The 22,181-nt window shown below is 36.7% G+C and overlaps 2 protein-coding genes and 1 pseudogene across 3 annotated transcripts; 2 read left to right on the top strand and 1 right to left on the bottom strand.

Annotated features, from left to right (window-relative positions):
• Positions 1 to 3,766: 3,766 nt before the first annotated feature.
• LOC122536721 (leucine-rich repeats and immunoglobulin-like domains protein 1) lies at positions 3,767 to 17,230 on the top strand. Its single transcript, XM_043669322.1, has 8 exons — positions 3,767 to 5,395; positions 7,984 to 8,152; positions 9,967 to 10,100; positions 10,571 to 10,832; positions 11,577 to 11,855; positions 12,188 to 12,433; positions 12,889 to 13,090; positions 15,353 to 17,230. Exons 1-8 carry the CDS (start codon positions 4,998 to 5,000, stop codon positions 15,568 to 15,570), a joined length of 1,908 nt encoding a protein of 635 aa, XP_043525257.1. The 5' UTR covers positions 3,767 to 4,997; the 3' UTR covers positions 15,571 to 17,230.
• LOC122536724 lies at positions 8,894 to 20,313 on the bottom strand. 2 transcript variants are annotated; one of them, XM_043669325.1, is made up of 5 exons: positions 19,117 to 19,492; positions 18,598 to 18,819; positions 18,318 to 18,524; positions 14,679 to 18,252; positions 8,894 to 9,883 (listed from the first exon to the last, which is right to left on the bottom strand). In XM_043669325.1, exons 1-4 carry the CDS (start codon positions 19,256 to 19,258, stop codon positions 18,101 to 18,103), a joined length of 723 nt encoding a protein of 240 aa, XP_043525260.1. In that variant the 5' UTR covers positions 19,259 to 19,492; the 3' UTR covers positions 8,894 to 9,883; positions 14,679 to 18,100. The 2 variants fall into 2 exon arrangements, with proteins under 2 accessions (XP_043525260.1, XP_043525261.1); XM_043669326.1 differs by lacking the exons at positions 8,894 to 9,883; positions 19,117 to 19,492 and adding an exon at positions 20,180 to 20,313 and having other exon boundaries at positions 15,340 to 18,252.
• On the top strand, positions 20,277 to 22,136 carry LOC122536722 (annotated as a pseudogene).
• Positions 22,137 to 22,181: the final 45 nt, after the last annotated feature.

Below are 22,181 nucleotides of genomic sequence, written 5' to 3'. Positions count from 1 at the left end.
TGACCCTAAAGGGAAATTTCTTGCATTTCTTGCATCAGTTGAATCAATGATAATGAAAGGATATATAAACACTTGAAACTCTTATTTTGTTGTGCAATTAATTGCAAAAATATACGGTTTTTCTTTGTGCCGTTTCAACACAACTAGCCGTAACGAAAAAATATACTGATAGAATATTTTAAATACATACGGTGGTAAACATACGATTCATATCGTCATTCAATTCGATGGTGTATTTAATTATAACAACGATTTTAATGCAGTTCTTGGATCGCTGATGAAAACCGCTGTATCAATGCAATGACAGAAAAAGTAAGAGTTATATCTTGGCCCTATGGAACAAGAAATAGACAGGCGCCAGCCAAAGTTGTAGCTTCGTAATGATGTAGCTATCTCGATTTAACATGCTTCACGCTGTTAGCTGTTAGTACATATATAACTTGCTTTACTAAAACGGGCTTTGCCGTTCTTGGCGTAGCTCTTCATTACCTTCGTTACTACATAATAATAATAATAATGACAGGATGACATGGGACACAATGAAGGAACAAAACGGAACGGCGTCTGAACGAGAAGACACACAGGAAGGAAAATGAAGAATGCAGCAGAAGAGAGTATCATAAACAAGACGATAATTCTTTGGATATACATATGAAATTGAAAGAAAACCAATTAATCGTTATGACTATCACTTGAAACGCATCAAGTACCAAGACTGACATTTCGTATCATGTTGTTGCTTTTCGATATTCAACACGATGGACACTAGAGTTTGCTTCATCGATTATCATCAACTCGAGAGTATGTATATGCATGTGCGCGCACGTTGTCCACGTGTGTGTATGTGGTGTACGTATAAATACGATAAACAAATAGAACATGCATGCTCCACATAGATACTAGTTTGAAACGAATCCTACCAAAGAATTCGAGATGCCAACTTAGTATTGACTATCTCGCGCGCTACCTTAATGCTTTTATGTCCTCTAAACTGCTACTGGCTGCTACCTCCTTTTTCATCCTTCCTCTTTCTTCCTTCCAGCCGTTTCTCTTTTACGACAAGAAAACGAGAAGTTCGCGTGCGTGTCTCGAAGCTATGCAACAGGGAGCGATCCAGGGAAGCTGGTAGGAGAGATAAACCAATACCGAGGCCCGTAGCGAGCGTGGTGCGTGACACGTTGAATCGTGTGTACGTGTGTGTTGGCGCCAGGCCGCATTCTCGCATTCGTTAACTAACACATCGAGTTAGTTCCCCCCGCAGCTCGTGCCTTGATCTCCCTCCTCCTCCCTCTGCCTCTTTCTTGTCCAACTCTTCTCCTCGCCAACCCTTCCACCCCTCCCGCGAACCCTCCGCGATATTAAGAGCGGTCACGGATCCCAAATTTGCCATCCGTGGAAAGATGGGACACCGATTTGTCCTCGTCCCGTTTGCACGCCACCGGTACGTGGTAAGATGACCGGTTTTTACTGGTGCACATCGGTCGCCAATCGTGTTTCGGAACAAAATAGCTCTCCAGAGGAGACTACGTCCGTGTCCAGCTATCGAAACTTATTGTCTCGGGCGATTATCAATCGCGATATCGTTTCATCCTTGAAATGTCCGATGACGCATGCCGAGTGACTATAAAGGACAGTTACGGTAGAGTATAGTAAACAATAAAATGCAAATTGTCTCACTTTTATAGGCGGAATATTTTACAATGAGGGTAAACCTTCTCTTTCTCTTTAAGCGTTTCTCTCGTTTGTCTCTGTTTGTCAAGGCGAGCTCCATTTAAACAATGCTTCTGCAACAGATAGAGGGCACGATAAGTGAGGAAGGCATTAATGATGCGAGAAAGGTGGCACAGAATCGTGTCTGGAAGAAAAGTCCCTCTCTCCTCTCGTCAAAAATTGCGATGATGCATCGCGCCGATGGAATTCATAGAAACTGATTAGTGGAAATGCGAGCCGCGCGAATCCTGAGATATTTACTGTCGCTTCAATGATCCACGAAGAAGCGTTCAATCGTCGAGGTCGGTAATTAATCCATATCGGTTTACAATGAACGAAAGAGAGCGTTGAAAGATCGCCTATAATCAATATTAATTACAAATCAATAAGCGAACTACAATACGAATCTCGAGTCGAGAAATTTTCCTCGCTTTGGTATAAGAGGTTATTCATTTAATCGCACGTGAAAAATTAACAACAATGTCAATTGAAATATTATGTAATTTTGTAACGTAGCTGATAAGAAATCCGAAAGATAGTAAAAACATCGAAAATTATCATGCAAATTAGTAACGGCTATTGTACTGAGACAGTGAGAAGTTGGGGAGAGTGACAAAAACGATTAAGAAGATCGAGAATTTCGGCGGATTAACATTCCAGCCGAATTTTTTTAACTATCTCGAAATTTATCGTGACAACGCAAAACGATAACGTTCAACGTAGAAAGAATCAGGGTGGTCTTTTTTTTTTTTTTCACTCGAAGTCTACCCTAACAGAAGACACGATAAGAGATACAAAAAATGACAAGTTCATCTCCAAATACAAATCTGACAAGATTTTATTGAATATATGTACATGTTTCAGATAAGTTTTATTCATGGATTATCTTCGGCGCGTAGTGGCAGCATAGAAGATAATAATGAAATACACATGTAAGTTTCGCTGACAATAAGTCAACGTTCCAAGAATGTTCCTATTAATTCGTCTGTCTCGGAATATGCAGTGATAACTGAAATATTCACCACGAAAGTTTCAGGTACATACATGTATTGTCCTACTGATTTCCATATTTCACGCTTCAACACGAGAGACATAATAAGTAGGTATAAGAAAAAAAAAAGAACGACGAAGATCTGTAAGCTTTATTGAATCAACATTCCAAGAGAGCGTTTTTATTAGTTCAAAATCCGTCATCTCCTGGGATATCTATGGTGTTTAGCCACAATCTCAATTTAAAGGAAAAAGGGTATGATCTCGCCGCGCTGGCAAGATGAGACCAAAAAGAAAACAATGAAGATGTCGAACAAAAATTGGCATAACTCGCATATCGTCACGTTAATGCGTCGAAGTTAAACGCTCCTCGATTACATGTAATTTTAACAAGTACACGTTACGGCGTGTATAAATTTGCATAGACACATAAAATGTAAGAAGCACCTGGAATTAATGTCGCACGCGAGTCAGTAGCTGAGATTAGAAATGTGTCCGAGTATCTGACGAGTGAACGGTCATGAACTAAAAGAGGAAATGTGAATATATATATATATATATATAATACATGTAAAGATAGGGCATTGATGTCAAAGTATACTATATATGTAATTTGATCGTCAAATAATCTTCAAGATTTAGTATGATACGAGTTTGCTTTCAAGGTTTAGGTTTCAATCGTTCTCTGAGGTCCAAATCGTATACATCGCCCACTAGCTATTGAAACAGAGGAAGAAAGGCAACGAGGGACAGAGAGAGGGAAAGAGATAAGCGAGCAAAAGATAAAAAGAGGAAGAACGAAGGAAAGAGCGAAGAAGAAGGAGAAGGATCTACGAGTGAATTACATATCTGGTATTTTCTTTCAGCTTGCGAACCCCAGAGCGGCTAAGCAAAGGTCAAAAGTTGAGCAATGCTCTTCTTATCGGTGCAAACACCGCCTTCGCTTATGCAGTGCCCCAGCATCGGGAGATTGACGGGACTTCTCTCGTCGTCTCGCGTGAAAACGTTCACGGTAGTCACGCTGGTGCCATTGCCGAAGAAAATCTTGATGGTGTTGCACTGATTTTTCTGTCCGTCCTGCCACTTTGCCGTGATACACCAGGAGAGAGGCTCTACTGGTTGCAATATCGACGAATTACTTTCAATGGATTGTCTGGAGAGAACGACATCGATATTCGCGCGTGAATCACGGAACGAGTCGTAGAAAGACGTTATTTGTCAATGATGTATCGTAATCGAAGGGTCCTTACAAGGAACTCGTGCTCGATAGACTCGTTGCACGACCAACACCAAGGGTTCGTTTTGCACGCGCGGGACAACTTCCGGTTGCTGATCCGTGCGAAACAGGCAAGCAACAAATAGATTGATGGTGGCCGATAAAAAGGAATAGAAACAGATGGAAAGCGAAAGAAGAGGCAAAAGAAGAGAGACTCGGACTCGGTGTACGCACATAATGTACGAGTCCTGAGAGGAGTTGGAGTCCCTCCCGGAGGCGCGGCGCCGCGCCGCGCCACGGCACGACGTTGCGACTATAAGTAAGTCTCGCGCGGCGCGCCGCGGCTTAATGCCGTTACCGCGTTCGTGGCGCCAAGAGGAAGGCCCATTGGCGACGATAAGCCTCCTTCGTGTCCGGCACGAACGAGAAAAAGAAAGAGAGAAAAACGGAGATAGATACGCAGCAGCCAGCTTTCACCCGCGTTTCAGCAGTGAATATATATACCCCGCCGGGGTGTGGATCGCGACAGTATAGATAATACGTAGCTGTCAGTCGTATCCGAGGCCAGTGTCAGTCTAGAGTTAGTGTCGGTGAACAGAGTGACCGAGTGTCGTTCGTGAGCCACTTAATAACACCTATCGGAAAGATAAACTTCCCAACCCCTAGCTATTATCGCTTGGTACACGGCCAGTTTCATTTCGTTCAGTCAGTCTTATTTTTTTTTTTTCCTGTTTCTTTTTCATCTTCTAATGAAAATAAGTCGCCTATGATTTTTTCAGTCTATAATTCTTTCGCAAACTTTATCTCCGTTTCGAGTGGATAAATTTTTTATCGTGTAATTATAAAATTACTGTGTAATTATAAAATTACTTGTGCTCTGTGACTCCCGTACTTCTAGTACGCAGTAAGAATCGGTGCAAGTGTTAAACAACGGTAGAGATCGGTGGAGAGGGAGCAGCGGATCGGTGGTTGGTGTCAAAGGGGTGCGCATGGTCCGTGCGGACCGGCTAAGATCACCTCTGTGGTCGAGCGTGGACCTTTCCACTGGGCCGTTTGAACGGCCGCGTTTCGACGTTCCACCATGTCGGGGCTGCTTTACACGCTTTTAGGGTTGGCGGCTAGCTCGAGCCTTCACTGTGCCGTTCGCCGTGAGATAAGCCCGTGCACCTGCCGGCAGGAGGAGTTCTCCACCTCGGTTATCAATCCGGCGCAGGCGGTCGCCGCAGCCGCGGCCGTCGCGGCTGTTGCCACAACCGGTAACAATGCCGGCCACCATGGACACGGAGAGCGAATCGAGGTCGTGTGCGAGCGGATGGACTCTTTCGAACAAGTGGCAGGAGCGTTGAGAGGCAAATTCACCACCGAACAGCAGATTACATTGCGCGTCTCGCATTCGAATCTCAGGGATATATCGCGGCACGATTTTAAAGAACTGCGGATGTCCATCACGAAGCTCGAGCTGAATCACGATCGTCTAGGGTGAGTGTAAGTTTACACGAGCATAAAATCGGGGTTATCGTCATTTGTTAATTATTTAATATTTTCTTTCTCTATGAAGAAATCGTTATCTCGTATGTTGCACGACGTGTATGCGTAAATATCGCGTATGTGTTAATATGTTTCTTTCTAATTACTCAGAATTGTTTGATTCTTTTTCCATGGTCCATTAGCTAGGTCAGGCTGTATACGTTTCAAGAATATACTCGGTCGTCTATTTTTTCTTCGCGTTTTATTCGCGTGGGATTTTAAGGATTTCCCTTTCAGAAGCGAACGCAACTCGATTCGAATTCATTTTGAAACGAGGTACACACCAACGAGGAAAACGAACGCTTTTGTACTGGTATCGATCTCGTGGTTTCAAGGAATTTTCCTTGATTATTTCGTGGAAATTCCTCGACGATATTTCGACGTGTCGATGAAGGAAATTGTGTGACGACGACAGTGAATAAGTGATATCAGCCACGTTTACTCTAATTACGCGTACACAATGATCGAGCAACGATCGAGTTTCCAGAAGTCTTTTACTATTTCTTCGCTGTGCAATTTATCCGCAGTTTGTTTTTCATTAGAACACTTTCACCGTGCAAAAATCAATTACAGCACGAAGATCTCAGCCGATCGAACGATGTGTATTGTCGTGTTTTATCATTATTGATTTTATAGAAGAGATTTTATTTAACAAAATTTATTAATCAAAAGATTTTAATATTGGCTTTTAATGTAATAAATATTGTCTGGCTATACAATTACGTTGCTTGTTCGATCGCAAAGTTCCTCAATCACCGAGAAAATGTCATCACGAATTTCGTAATGTATGAAGCACAAGCAAAGTAGAAAAAGAAATTTGAACAGAGAACGAAATTTGAGTAGAAAAGAAAATTTGGAAAGCATATAGATATAACAGAAAGAATGAAAGAAGATTTGTAACAAGTACCTACGTATCTGTGTACAGGCACATCATTAAGAACTAGAAGAACATACAGAATAAGTTGTAGAAGAGGTATGAATAGCAATATCTTCACAAATGTTACAAGTATTGAGCAAAGATGTTTATACGTAACAAAGAAACGATTCTAATTGATGAAAGTATTTTGCAAACTAAACTTCCAAATAAAGTAAAATTCTCTTGAATCATTCGAAGAAATGAATGCAAAGCGTCTTACGGGAAACAATGGCAGGTATGCCTATTGAATAACAGCAATGTTCTTCGATTTATAACACATTAATACAGATACGCGTGTATATCGCTACCTGGAGTAATTACTATAATCATTGTCCTGATTTATCTTTCAAAGATTATATTATTTGCTTAGAGTCATTGAATAATACTTAGGGACAAGGGACAGAAATCTCTCAAAGTACTCAGAAACTGATTACGATTGACACGACGATTATATAGGTGAAGATAACATTCAAGCCTTTGTTGAAGATCCTTGAGAGAATGATTATTTTACCGGAAAAAGAAGATGTGAATCCAAACGGTAACATAGCCCATGAGGTCTGATTACGAATCTACCGATTAAGGATAACCGTGTCACGTGTCCCGAGAATTTCCTCGTTTCTAGATAAACGGCACACAAAGGAAGGAACACTGGTCTTCCTTGATTATCCTGACACACACGGTGATTCGTTGCCAGATGAAAGAACACAAAAGTCCTTGACGGACGAATAATCATCGAGAATGCGTCGCATGGTCGTCGTTGACCGCGGAGGATAGAAAAAAAAAAGAGGCAGAGCTACGAGCGCGAGAATGAAATCTTAATCGTGCCTGACCTCTTCGAGTGAGTTATCAAAAAGAAGCCCTCGCTTATCGTCCCGAAATAATTAAATAACGAAATGCTGCTGTGAGCCAACGTTATGTGAATAATTGTACGATAATGATCGTGTCTCGCCTGTGTTTTACAATTGAACGTCTCGCTGGTCCCTTCTTTCCGACAATGATCTGCCCAACGTGACTGCAGAGACGTGACTACACGGCAAATTTGGTGAAACCAAACGAGAAAGGAGAGAAAGAAATAAACAGAAAGTGTGTACCAACTATCAAGAAGATGTGAATATATTTCTGCGAGGCTTCTGCTTCTATTTCATTTTAGTAATAGAAATTGATTAAGACACGAACGAAATGGTTTGATAAGAGCCGTACCCCTTATGTAACTCAATCCTTTATCCGAATACCGCTCGAAAAAGTTTCAGCCCACTTCGTTGGTCCGTGATTAACACAATAATCGATAATTTCACTCTCGAAATCATTGTGAATTGACTATGTATCGCCATGTGTTTACAAGGGCCACATGCTACTCATGCTTTCTGATCGCCTGCGTACGAAGATAACGCACTATCGACAGATGGACATTTCAAATTTCTCAAAGAGGCAAGAAAGAAAATGTCTCATCGTTTTCTCTCTTCTCGCGTTCGTCTTCGAACAATTACGATTCGCCAGCGATTCAACGTCTGCGCTCGCAGAATGTTCTGAAACGAAACAAACGAGACGAATCTTAATTCGCAACGAACCCTGTTAGCTCGACTAACGGAATTTAAAGAAAAAAAACGACTTCGTATTGTTGTAGGTTCGTGGACGGCGATGTTTTCGCGGGGTTGGGAAGAACGCAATACCTTAGTCTCGCGGATAACGAAGTACCATCTATACCGAGACATATTCTGTCGCATCTGTCACTGCTAAGGACCCTAGATCTTAGCAGAAATCGGATAAGCCGTATAGACTCGGATGACTTTAAGGTATGCACGCGTACTTATAAGTATCTCTTTATTCCAATTACCTGTTCATTTGCATCCTCGCGAGTAAATATGTGCTATATCGCGGCACGTGTTCAAGAATCGAAGCTTACGTTCGTTATGCATTTCATCGTGTGCACGAATAATTTATCAAGGAAATACTAAACACGTGTCTGTGATCATTCAACGTAGGCTTCGTCACATGCATCGATTATATGCACGTTTTTTCTTTTCTCCCCCCCCCCCCCCTCTCTCTCAGTGTTCTATGCAAATCCATGTTTACGCGCATTACGAGACAAAAATAAATGGGAAAAACGGGATCATTGGTAATTGTAATACCGGATCGTGTATATAGAAGGACAAGAACGTGCCATTAAACGATGACTATTAAACTTAGAAAAGTTGATGTAACTTCTTAATACTGACTTCTGTCGAGATAAATCTGATCTCATTTGCATCGAATAACATTCAACGTTTCCCTTATTCATTGTTATGATTCTTATACGTACGAACGAAATTTGCATATACATATTACCATATAGTATTCTGGTGTAATTTAATGAATCGAACGATAAATTACGTTTAATTGTCGCAGATCGGCACGTGGATTATTTAAGTGAATTTATGCGGCAACTTCTCAATCGAATCAAGATTTTGTTTTTCTTACTTTTGCCCGTTTATTTTTCTGTGCTACTTTGTTTTCCTTCTTTTTTTTTTTTTTTTTTTTTTTTTTTTTTTTTCTTACTTCGCCTCATTACATCAATCATACTCGTTAAATCGGCACGGCGTACAGATAATACATTCTAAGCACGTTTTGCATATTACGCGTGACTTCGCGATGTATTTGTAGCCGGCGTATGAACGAACAATTCATCTCGAAGAGAGGAAGACAGCTAGTAGATGCATGGTGGGGTTTCGCTGGCGCTTGTCGCGCACGTGACCAGCCACGTGCAGAGAATTTGTCCGCCAATCATTTCTCGGACGATTCGTGCTACTTATGAAAATTTTGTTCTCTTTACCCTTGCCGCCCGTTATGCATCGCATATTTCACGAATTGAAAATAACAGAACATGCAAAGATCTTGCGCGCGCGTTTTCTTTTTTTTTTGGAAACTCTTTACTCTGTTTCATAAGACATCTTAAGTTGCTTGGACGAGATACCTGTCACTGAACAAAATCAATTATATTTTAGTAGCAAAGAGAAGACCTCCTGAGAGTAGCCTTTCTTCGAGTAGTCATCGAGCAAGATTTTTTTTCTAAAATTAAGAAACCTTTTATATCACTTGGAGTAAAGGCGAAATTGAAGTAGTTGAAGAAACAAATTGTGCGATTGTGATAACGAATTAAATATTATAATATTGTAGCTTACGTATCTAAATAAGAAAAGAAAAAAAAACAGATAAGCTTGATACAACAATCTATCTAGTGATGAATTATCAAAGAAAAATGTTTATCACACCGATAGTTGTAAACAGTCGTTGATTCGGATCGATCGAATTCAGTAGATACGGGCCGCACATATTTTGTACATGTCTTCTGGCACGATTCAAAAAACTCTTGGCTATGTAACAATGTTGCTTCAGTAATCCATTTTAACACTTATCGTGTGGCTGTCAGTCTTGATTAAACGTCGTACGTTTCTTATATTTCATCACGTTGCTGTATACGATCTCCTTAAATCGCTATTTCATTTCTATTTCTTTCTTCCTTTTGTGCTTCTCTTTCTCTTTCTCTCCTTCTCGCTCGTCTTATTTTTTTCTTTTAAGCCAAACGATGAATTTATTTTTCACAATTTTACTTTTACTTTATCGTTTTCAGTACAATCCGACATTGCAGCATCTACTGCTGGCCGGAAATGCGATTTCAGAAATGATGCCAGGCTCATTACCGCCATTGGTCAAGCATCTACACGTCGGCCGCAATCAGTTGCAAAGTCTGAATCGAACATTACGGTACGACACTTTCTTGATCACCGAAATACACGTCAAAACTCACGAACCTCCTAGAACGTATCGGACATCCTGTTTGTCATTCCGACAGTGGCTCTTAGTTAATTGGCTCTATTCGTCGTTGATGCAACGAGCGGCTCCTCGGACTTGGCCGAAACGATTAAGCAAACGTGCCACGCAGATTATATGCAAAGGATAGAACAATTAAGCTTGCGATCTACGCACGTGTTCGAGATCATACGTTTCGAGGAATCGTTTCTTTCCTTTTCCTTTCTCTTTTGGGGAATTTATTCAAATCACGCCCGCGAGAAAGAAAGGAAAGAAAAGGGAGAAAAGGAATGTGGAAGGAATTTTTCGCTCGATCGAGGCGGACGAAGATACATTTTTCTTTTTTTTTCTTTTTTTTTTTTTGTTTGTTTGTTTTATCGGAACGAGAGCATTGTTGCCATCTGTGTAGCTTAATTTCGTTTCAGAGATTTGAATCAGTTGGAGTGGTTGCTAATTAACGCCAACGAGCTCGCATCTCTAGACGGCGAGCTACCATCCTCTGGCCACAACCTGAAGATGCTCTACGCCGTGGACAATAAATTAACTCACTTGCCAGCCGAATTTCGCTACCTGCACCGTTTGGAAAGTCTGTATCTTCAGCACAATAAAATTCGCAGCCTCGATGGCACGCTGCAAAAGGCTCGTAGATTGAAGTTTCTCGAACTTTCGTACAACGATCTGCAAGAGGTAATCAATGATCAGGCATACTGATAATAAATTATTTTTTCTTCTTTTTATATTTTGTTATAACAGAAATGGTCGTTAAATAAGAAAAGCAATTTAAGTACCAACAGCCAACATCTTTGAAATTCTCTTCTGATGAGACCTAAAGTTTATTACGTTTAAATAGTTCAGTTTATAAAATGTTCGATTCGACCTGCAATTTTATCATGTTTAAATAGTTTGGTTGATAAAATGCGTTGATGGCGACGCAACGGTGACGTGTAGAACACGGAGATACCCATATGAAGTGCAAGTGCACGATCAAGATGTATGATAACTCGCGGAGGCGTTCGTTCAATGTTCCATGCATTAAGTCAATTACTACATCCTAATGTAGCTACCTAATGTAATTATTATGTCGTACGCTTTCGTTTCGTTGGATTAAACTTTTATTGCGATGGACGTCTGGCATTCGATGGTCTTCGCTCCGTAATTCGACGTTTGATCGACTTTTTGAATCAACTACAAAGGTTTCGCTCTTAATAATAGATGATACGATCGTTTTCTAGCACAGTATTGACAACCTTCGCTCTTTACGAATGAAAGCTGTCAATATTACTTTTGCAAGGAGACCTTTACTGTCAATTAATAATCGTTTAATATTGTTCATAAGGAAAAGTAATAATTAACAAAATCTTCAATAGACAGATGATAGGAAATATTGTTTTCGAGTGATAATGTTGCATCAAGCAAAATGTTTGTTCTCAGTTGACGAAAGAAGATTTCATAGAGGCAGAGATGTTAGAAGACTTGGAGCTGGGACACAATTCTCTAAAATCGCTGGGCAGCACGGTTAGTGATGACGGCGATGGAAATGGGAGTAATAGTGTCCTTTACCCTCTCAAATCTCTCAAGTGTTTAAATTTGACGCACAATGAGCTTCGCGAGTTCTCATTCGCGTCACTTCGTGGCCTGCGCGAGCTACGTTTGCTCGATCTCTCGAACAACAGAATCGCGCGGCTCCACAGAGGAAGAACACCGTCAGAGGTACGCGCTTAATATCCGGATTAATTTATTTCCATCGCGATTCAAGACAGTTCTGAAAAAAAAAGTACATACATGTTTTTGTTCGCGGGAACATTTGATAGTTTTTAATTCCCAATAACTATTTCAAATGTAACTATATTTTACGGATCTAAATTCTTTGCATTCGAAAGGATAAAAAAAAACTGTACATAACGTTACATCAGCAAATGAAGATATTTATTATTAAAGTATTTAGATATTTTAGAAGCTGTATCTCAAACTGTATACAAAAAAAAAACATTTTAGTCAAGCACAACGAATCGAAAAAATTGTTTCTTATCTGATATTTACAGAATTTAGTAGAGGAGGAAGGAGAAGAAACGGCGGGTGGAAATATCCAGGATATGCAACTGCAACACAACGAGCTACGAAGCTTGGACGGCTCGTTGTTTCTTGGAATGAAGGAATTGCAGAAGCTAAATCTCAGTTACAACGCTTTAGGACCGACGATTGGACAGCGTGATCTACGAGGTCTCGATGGTCTCAAAGTCCTCGATCTCTCTCACAACGAGCTTACTACACTTGAAGATACGTCAGAGGTATAACGTGCATGAAATTTATTCAAACGTATAATCGTGTTTAATTGAATGGCTACCGTGAAGACTATATATTCTCGAATTCGTCTAGGTACACATTACGTGGAAAAATATCTTTTACAAAATTTACAGTAATATGAAACTCGTGAGTGACCTTTAATTAAAAACTGCTGAACTCGTCTCGATCAATACTGTCATACTATAATAATACGGAAGTATAAAGTTTTATTAAAAAAAAAAAAAAAAAAAAAAAACATCTGTCCTGTCTCTTTCCAATCTGTACTTGTAAGAAGCTTATTTAGAACCAAATAAGAACCAATATATATATATATTTTTGAAACAAATAATCATTTTAAAAATTAATGATATATATTTGCAATTTCTTACAATATGTACAAAACAAGTTAAACATACCCTGCAACTTTATCACAATGTCGTTCGTTGATTATTCTGCATAGACGTGGCTTCCCTCTCTCGAAGAGCTGAACGCGTCGCACAATCGTTTGGTGACATTGTCTGAAAGAGACTTCCGTGGATTTCCTGTTCTCTGTTGGGCAGATGTGAGTGCAAATCGGATACGTACTCTAATGCCAGAACTCGTGGCGAACACACGTTGCACTGTTCACGGAGTGCCTGACGTACTTCGCATATATCTTCAAGGTAAGATTAAACGTATCATTATCAGCGTTATCGAATATTACGCGATCGCACAGGCTTGAATAAATTTGTATCAATTATCAATTTCTTTCCTCAGTGTGTTTGATTAAAACAAATGACTGGGCATCAGGAGAAGTTCGTGCACAAAATTCGAATAATCTGAATTCTCCTCAAAATGTAATTTTATTTTTGTACAACTCGTTCTCAACAAGTTTTATACATTTAGTTACTGTGATATATAATTCGAGATTTAGTTTTGGTTGCGAATCATTTGCAAAATAATTTTTGGCAGAAAGAAGTAGGTAATAGTCACAAGAAAGTTTGAAGAACATGAAAGAGTTTTCTTGACGGGTAAGCAATGAACTTCGATTAGAACTTATCTATGATACAGAAAAGTCGTAAAATATATTTTTTATGTACCTAATATTTCCAATCGATGATAAGGTTAAAGGCGAGGTTTCATTTAATACAGGATCGATGCGTCATTTCTTTAATGATGCAGAAAACATTGACAGATAAAAGACCGGAATCTCCTACATTGCGCAAGCGAAAGAATTGGCAAGCACAGGTGTATTTTTCTTTGTTTCCTATGGAATATCTCCAATTCCGGGAATGCAGATTTCATGAAACAAAGCCGAAAATTTTCTAATCTCACTTTGTTCTAATCTCTGAATCAACGACACGTAATAACTCCACCGATAGATCAACAAAGTGAGTTCGAGAAAACACGATGTACAAATAGAGTGCGGATGTTTATATTATGAAGAATTTGTATGCAAAAAAATGTGCATAATGCTTAACGTGCAGGAATATACAAAATATCTGAAGTCATAAACACTACGTTAATGATACTTATCATGTTATAGCAATATTAGTAATATTTAAAATATGAAGGAAAATTTGAAACCAAATTCTTATTCTAGGGTCTATTCATTCAGTTTCGTTTGTGAAAATATGAATTTTCATCAACACTCGTAATTCACTTGTAAGAACGAAAGATTCACTTATAACAACGATCATAATTTACAATACAGTGAGAATTTCTTCTTAACAATGCGCAAATACGCATAATCTGTCTGGTTGGTACAACGACGTGTCATCCGATCGTACGATACGAACGGTCATTCGATTTTGCTTTCCACCCTCGCAAAAGGATAACGTCTTTGTGGAACGCAGACGCGTTGAATGGGCGCCAGTGCGTAATTAATAAATACATCGTTAAGTGTCGCGAGGCCAAGCGGCATGGAAGAAGAAACAAGACAGAAAGAGGGAACGGGTCATGAGAGTGGCCGGTGGCAGCAGAAAATAAATTATTACTTGATAATAACGTGGCTCCGTTCAGCTCTCAGGCTGTACATTATTTTGTTACAAGTTACATTTCACGCGATAACCTCCGTCGTGGCGCCATCTCGTATTATTTATTGTATATATCGAAGATGGATTGTTAACTGTTGTTATTGTTACATACGCATATATGCACTGGTTTCATGGTACCATTATCCAATCCTGTTATCTCGGTCAGCTTCATTATTTCTTCGGCCTCCCTTTTCGTTCACACTTTCATTGAATGACTTTTCCTCTCTCTCGCCACGTACAGATCACCGATTCGTGACAATTTTATCGCCGCTGTTATTGTTATCGGATGCGTGATACGCGATCGTATGTTTACGAGGCCTCTCACGACCGATTAAGAATTCCATCATCGAGATACAAACAAGCATTTCCCCTATCTCAGTCAGCATCCGTTTGCAAAAATCTCCCTCGAAAAATCTCGAGGAACTGTCGTTTTCAACCACGTCCGATTTCTCAGTCAGCTTAGGAGAAATTCGAAGTTCGTCAATATTCGATGAAACTTCGTGTCACTTTGGGCATAACTAGAATTCTTGATGGACTTGATAGTTTTCGTAACCTCCATTTATTATATAAATTATTAAAGATATAAAAATCGTAGATATCAGAGCTTTTCAAGGCCTTCCAACAGGACTCGAATTTTCCGTCACACGTGATTCGCCATATATCTATATGCAACGTGCTTCGGAGCACGTTATTCGCTATTCGCGACGTCATGGTTGTGACCAATTTTCTGCTTAGAAAGTGTGCCAACCAGACGCCTATCTAATTTTTTGTTTATCTGTCTTTGATATACGTCATAGAAGAAGAAAAAAAAAAAAAAGAAAGAAAGAAAGAAAAAGAAGCTCCTCTTTTGCAATGTTCCGATGTTATTTTTTTTCTTCTTTTTTTTTTTTTTTTTNTTTTTGTTTGCAGATAATCCGGTGTTGTGCGATCCTGGACTCGCAGACTTGACCGTGGCTTTCGAAGTCAATCACGCCAAAGTCTATGGTGTCGCCAATAATTGTCCAACGACCGTTTCAACTCCCACCGAGCAAACGTCGCCACTTCCGCCGTTGCCACCGACGTTGTTGTTAGCTGCCGCGGCGGCTGCTTCCGGAGGAAATGTTTCTTTCGCAGCGACCCTCGAGTAGTCCACTGGAAATAGGATAAAGAACGTAAGATACGATCGATCGGCACAATAAAGTTAAAAAACGGAAACGAACAAGAAGGAAGAAACGATCGAGAGGAAGAATTTATTCGACTCGCGGTCGCCCGTTTGTACGATGCTACAAAGATAGATATCTATGAAATGGACACTGAAATGGATATCGAGGGTACTATTGGCCATTGTGATAAACGGGTGATTCTTGGTGCAGTCTCGTTTTCAAGTTCGACACGGGCGTTTTAGTTCGTTAATCTAATCCGCTTGCGTGGATTTCTTGGAAGCATTCGAATGAAAAGGAAGCTGCATAATAATAATAATAATGATAATGATGATAATAATAATAGTAACAGAATAACACACACATGCATTCGTTAACATCATGAGACACTAACGGGACATCTCATACGTCGCTAATCCTATAATCGATAGTTAAAAACTGATTGCATCGGTCTTTAAATCGGTAGATGTGTACTGCATTTGCTGTAGTAATTATTAAGTAAAGATATATATTTATTTTAGCGAGTTTTCATCACATATCGTGAGAGACGTTGTTCCTTTTATTGTGACAGAACGATCTCTCTATACGTGTTAGATAGTAGAGCACAAAAACTCGAAAACGAATTGTAACATTTCCTGAAAAAATAAAAAAAAGAAAAAGCATGTATGTTATATATTCGTGCCGAACACAAGCTGAAAGAGTTGTCGGAATACCATCTTTGTCTAAATCGAAGTTCAGGAACAATTTGTTAAAGTTTTTGTTTTATAATAGACGACATCGTTACACTGTAAATAGTCATTAATTCCATTATTTTTTTCACACCATACGTCCTGTTTAACAATAGATAGAGTTAGATGATCTTTCGAACGTCTCATTACAAATTTCAATTCGCATTCCAACTCGTATTATTTAGGATTTTCATCTACTTCTATTAATATCTTGAAATATACACACATATACATACATACAAAGTTTTCGGGATCGATTAATGAAATTAGCTTTTAATCGAGCTCGAAATTATCGTTAATCATCCATACTTCAAAGTATTATCCGTAACGCTTATGTGACGTATTGTGTATCAAGATTTTCGTGCTCCGATTGCCTTAGATTATTCATTATTAATATCGGTTCATACGAATAATATCTAGTATGCCACTATATTATGTAAGATAACATATAGAATTCTCGCATTAGTATAATAGTTGAATATTTATTTTCTCTTAAGCGAAAAAAATGAACTTTTAAATTAAATGTAATAAACAGAGATTATTCATTAGATATTAATCGTATCGAACCTGATCAACGCAGACAACGTGAATACGGCTAGTGTACATCATAGTAACGCATCGATTCCCATCGTCAACGTTTCGATCTTTAATTAAATTCTTGAATGATCGAGTAAATGAACGATCGGGCGGGTCAATAGTGTAAGTGAAATCTGTTAACTTACGTTGTGTACGCGATATGAGCTGATTGGCAGTGGGCGATCAATTGACTCTCTCGTTAACTCTTGCCAATAGGGATGAATTGTTATCAACGTGCTTCTATGCATACATAATCAATTGGCCCTTTCCATGTATGAGTAAGACGCGTAAATATTTCGTAAGTAGTTATGTTAATATCAAAATTGAATGTAAAATACAATAAACAGTGAAGAATTCGATTTTCCGCAAGAACGATGAAACAAATTGAATTTAACAAATTTTCACCGTTCAACGTAAACACAATTTTTCTTGATACAATCTAATACATACATTTAAATAAAATCAAAATCGTCAAAAATCGAAACTTCCAGAATTTTCTTCGGTGCAAATACTGAAACAATAATATTATTAAAAATTTATTCATAATGTTATATGTTCGTCTCTTTTATCTTAAAAAGATTCATTTTATATTAAATGTAACTTTTCTTTAATTCATGGAAATGAAAAAATAGTTATTACTATCGACTGTTGTAACTTCAATAACTAGAACTTTATCGAAATAATTTATTAATTAAATAATTTTTTTATAAGAGACTTTTAAAGACGATGAGAAGTTGAAATTGAGATAATTGAGTATTAGATAATATTTATAACAACTGTTTGATAAATAGATAAATAAGTCAAATATATTTACAATTTAGCAAAATTAATAATTCCAAACAAACTTAACCGCTCATGATAGATAATTTCAAATCACTATAGGTGCCATATATAAGTAGAAATCAAATGGAAACTTCTTTGTAACTTTAGTAATTTATCTACACTGTGATTAGCAGTTTACTGTTTTCAATCTATGCTGTAGGCAAATAGTACATTAAGATACATGTCACAATATATGTAACAAATACTTATACTAATAACGAATATATTTTAATAAAACCATACCAATGTCAAGTTTTGCGATGTATAGTGTTGCAAATTTTTAATATGTAATAAGACAATTCAGATATTAATTTTTATTAATAAAGGCTTTACTCTTATAATAAATAGTGTCAATACTGTAAGAATATCCTTACCTACATAAACTTTCAATTTTATTTTACATTTAAGTAATATTTAGTAAAAATATATCTGAGTTTACAGAGAAATGCAGTCATATCTGAAACCTTTGATTGTTTAGAAAAGTCAATAATTCTTTCGAAATCAGTCAGATGTTGTTCCTTAAGCGAAGGTTGAATCTGTTCCACTAGAAAATATATTCGTATAGATTAGTATCATACAATTGTAAAAAAATCAATGTATATTGCATACCTTTCCATTGATTATTACAATTAAGTAACCTCACAAAGTATTCATTTTCTGTGTTAGGGTCATTTACAAAAAAAGAAACTTTAAGTTGTTCCCCTTCTTTTTCATGGATTAAATGTATATGAAAGTCTAGGTATTGTCTATAAATTTTACAAGCGCGTTTAATGCCATCCCAAGTTGATTTTTTATGTGCTTTCCTTTGTTCTGATTCTGAAAATAATATTTTATAAGATCATGACACTGATATATTTGTAATATGTTTACAAATGTTTGTAATAAATACTTTCACGTAAATCAACAATTTCAATTGTTAAATTGTCTCTCTTTAATTTTGCACCATTCACTTCCTCTTCTAATTCTTCTTCCTGTTTAATTCCATTTGCAATCTTTTTATCTACAATCTTTTGTTGCAATTTTGTTACATCTATTTCAGATTTTAAACTTTCAATTTCTTGTTGTAATTCTGATATTTTGCTTTCACTTTGTGTTCTTTTCTTTATACAATCTAGAAGAAAAGCAATGTAAAAATATTATTAGAAACATGTGTTTAAGTAGAAATAACATGAAAGTGTATACGCTATTCGATACCTAATTATTTAAGGAATTTATTTAATCCTTTGAGTGTTTCATCTAAAATTCATTCATGCTCAGAACATTTTTTATCATATTCGGTTATTTTAAGTTTGAGATGGATAAGTTTTTAAATATTCATTAAAATTGGATACAAAGCGTGATCAAAACATTTACAATCTAAAAAACATAGTTTAAAATTTATAAATTAAAGAATATATTGTGTACATACTAGATTCATGTGCAGTTGCATCTTCAACTTTAGCTGCAATTTTTGCTCGAAAGTCATACAAATACGGTATTAATTTCTGTAATACACTAAAGTCTCTATTCTGAAGAACATGCACAATATCAACATTGAATTCTTCCATCATTACTATGTGATTTTTATGTCATTATTGCACATTAGCTTGATCAAACAACGTTATGACAGTTTTAACGTTTAACGCTTACTACGGCAGCCATTTAAGATTTGAAATAACAGTGTTACCAATGAGCTGGATAAATATTACTAGCCAGTATTTTGTTTCAAGAATATAATATACATTTATTATTTTCAGATTACTTTACTTCAGTTTGATAAGAAAAGCTATTACATCGTTTTAAAATTTGCATACAATTTTCATAAGATCTTGCAAAAATAGTTATTGAAATACATACTGAAGTTTGACGATTCTAAATTAAACAAATTGAACGGTAGTAAGAGAATTGGAACAATAACGCGGCAAATATGAAATTAATTGAGCATTAGAAAGGAAAAAGTGAAAATTTAATCACTAATAATTTTAATCATTACGTATTAAAATTTAAAATATCAAATCTATTATTTTAACGATAAGCATTTTCTTTGACGCACGATCATTCGTTTAATGTTCATCTTGGTTACTTGATTTTCAAATAAAAGAAACTTAACGAGTTGTTTGAATTAGATAACACGATGTTTAATTTATGAATTGTAACAATAAGTAAATATTATGGCTGTTATTCAAACTTTGTTAATAGGTTCCATATATGTTCATTTTTTATTTACACAGATGTCGATTATAACAGGAGAAGATAGATATATAAATCGTGATCGAATTCGAATCGCAGCACACATTTTTAACAATTCGCTCAAAACTTATTTAACTACATCATCATTGAAGATAATGTTTAAGTTTTTACCAGTTTTCGCCATTCTCGGCATCTCTGCTGTTCTCGTACGTATAACACTTTAATTTATAACATTTTATTTTGAAATCATCATGTTCGATAATTTCATTAACTATACGAATGTATGATTTTTAATTACTTACAAGATATTCTACATCTCTTCATTTCGTAATAAGATTCTTTCTCTTCTAACTATTATCTGATCATTCTCTTTTCTTTGGTTTTTTAATACAGACTTTCCCATTTGATCCAGTAGACCAAATAGTAAAACATATGATCGAGAAACGTCTGCAAAATGTAACAAATGATTCCACGCATCTTTGGCAACATGTGAAAGATCAGATCGCATTGGTCGAAGATAAATCCACAGACGCTTTCCACAACGTTAAGAGTATTTTGAAAAATATTCTACATGATCTTCAGAACAAGTCTGATGATGCCTTCCAGCACATCAGAAATATCGTACAAAAACAGATAGAAGCAGCCAAAAACAGACTTTCGAAAGCTTCCGAAAAATTAAAGGAAAATCTTGAAGATCTTGATGATAAAGTCACACTTTTAACGTCACACAGAAATTTGAAAAGCTCGTTGAGAAGAGTTTGGAGAAATTAAAGAACACGAGCCAATCTTTGGAAAATATGATAGATAAGGCTAAACAGAAAGCCCACGATATTCTTGAAAATATAAAGAATGCTACGTTAAACGAATTGCATAGAATTAATGAAAAAGCTAAAAATCTTATACATGTGATTGAGAATGCACAAAACACGATATAAAAGATGAGTTGGACAAGTTGAGAAACGAAACCCAAAGAGTTATTAATAATGTTCTGGAAGCGTTAAAAGAAAACATAAAGAACATCAAAGAGAATGTTCATATAATTGCAGAAGCAGCAAGAGAGGCTATAAACAATACAATATCTGACATTAGGAATGAATTAAGAAATTTTGAAGAAGAACTTAAAGAAAAACCAGAGGATCAGAGAGAGATCAAGGAAACAGTGGCTAATGTTGTAAATGATATAAAAGGAACTCTCTCTCAGATTTCCAATTATACTGCTGAAATTTTGAAAGAAGCTCTTGAAAAGCAACTCGCACAAGCTAAAGATCAAACTCCTCAAATTTTAAATCGGATAAGACAAACGGTTCCAGATATTTTTAAAAATATAGAGTATATCGTATCAAACATCATCGACCATATTAAAAACAACATTAAACATATTAAATCCGACACTAGCGCGTTCTTGAAGAACGTGATACAATTGATCGAACATGATATGCAACAAGCGATACAACGAACAACCAAAGTGGTAGCTGATATTAAGCGCAAAACGCAAGATTAATTTCAACATCTAAAGAGTTAATAAACTGAAACACCTTCAAAGGCGAAAGAAATCATTAAAAACAAAATAAAAGATACCTTTAAGAACGTTATCGCTGCACTTGATAATTTGGAAAACGGAATAAATAACACCTTGACAAACGTTCATGAAAAAGCTTTCCCAGATTGTGAACCATATGAAGAATTTTACGGAAGAAAAAGTACACCAACTCATAAATAAAATTGTCCAAATTATAAATAAAATTATCCAATAGCAGAAACAAAACATGCCAAAGAAATTAAAGAAAAAATTGATACTTTGAACAAAATATTGTCTATGTTAAGGAAAGAGGCTCACCATCTGTCAAGCAATATCAATGTATTTATTTATAATATAATTAAGGACATTGAAAAACAAATTCACAATGTCCTCGAGCATATTACAAATATCATGCACCATTGAAAAACATAGATTTGAATGGTTTAAACGTCACGAAAGATATGGATGATGTAATTTATGATGTCGCAAAAGATTCTAACACTTTGTTAGGCAATGTGTTGAATGATATTAACAATGTTGTTAGTAACATTGTGAGTAATACTAATAATATTATTGGACGTATAGTTGATAACATTGAAAATGTTGCTTCTGGAATTTCCCATGGTATCCAGGATATTATAAAAACTGGAATAGATATTACAAACGATAATATTAAAAACATATTCGATATTGTACACGATATGACAGTATACAAAATATTATTGGTGGTATATTTTTAAGATAGAACATTTGATTCTAAGGTAAATTTGACATAGTTTTAATAT

Source organism: Frieseomelitta varia, unplaced genomic scaffold, assembly GCF_011392965.1.
Source record: "Frieseomelitta varia isolate USP_RPSP 00005682 unplaced genomic scaffold, Fvar_1.2 scaffold_867, whole genome shotgun sequence".
Lineage (NCBI taxonomy): Eukaryota > Metazoa > Arthropoda > Insecta > Hymenoptera > Apidae > Frieseomelitta > Frieseomelitta varia.
Note: the sequence above shows the minus strand (reverse complement) of the source record. Positions and strands in the feature narration are given on the sequence as shown.

Excerpts from the sequence above, each read along its gene's own strand:
- LOC122536721 (XM_043669322.1), top strand. The coding sequence starts at position 4,998 with ATGTCGGGGCTGCTTTACACGCTTTTAGGGTTGGCGGCTAGCTCGAGC. Across the intron at positions 8,153-9,966 it reads TAGACTCGGATGACTTTAAG|TACAATCCGACATTGCAGCA; the intron begins GTATGCACGCGT and ends TATCGTTTTCAG. Across the intron at positions 13,091-15,352 it reads ACTTCGCATATATCTTCAAG|ATAATCCGGTGTTGTGCGAT; the intron begins GTAAGATTAAAC and ends TTTTGTTTGCAG.
- LOC122536724 (XM_043669325.1), bottom strand. The coding sequence starts at position 19,258 with ATGATGGAAGAATTCAATGTTGATATTGTGCATGTTCTTCAGAATAGA. Across the intron at positions 18,820-19,116 it reads TGCAACTGCACATGAATCTA|ATTGTATAAAGAAAAGAACA; the intron begins GTATGTACACAA and ends CTTTTCTTCTAG. Across the intron at positions 18,253-18,317 it reads TTGTAATAATCAATGGAAAG|TGGAACAGATTCAACCTTCG; the intron begins GTATGCAATATA and ends TATATTTTCTAG.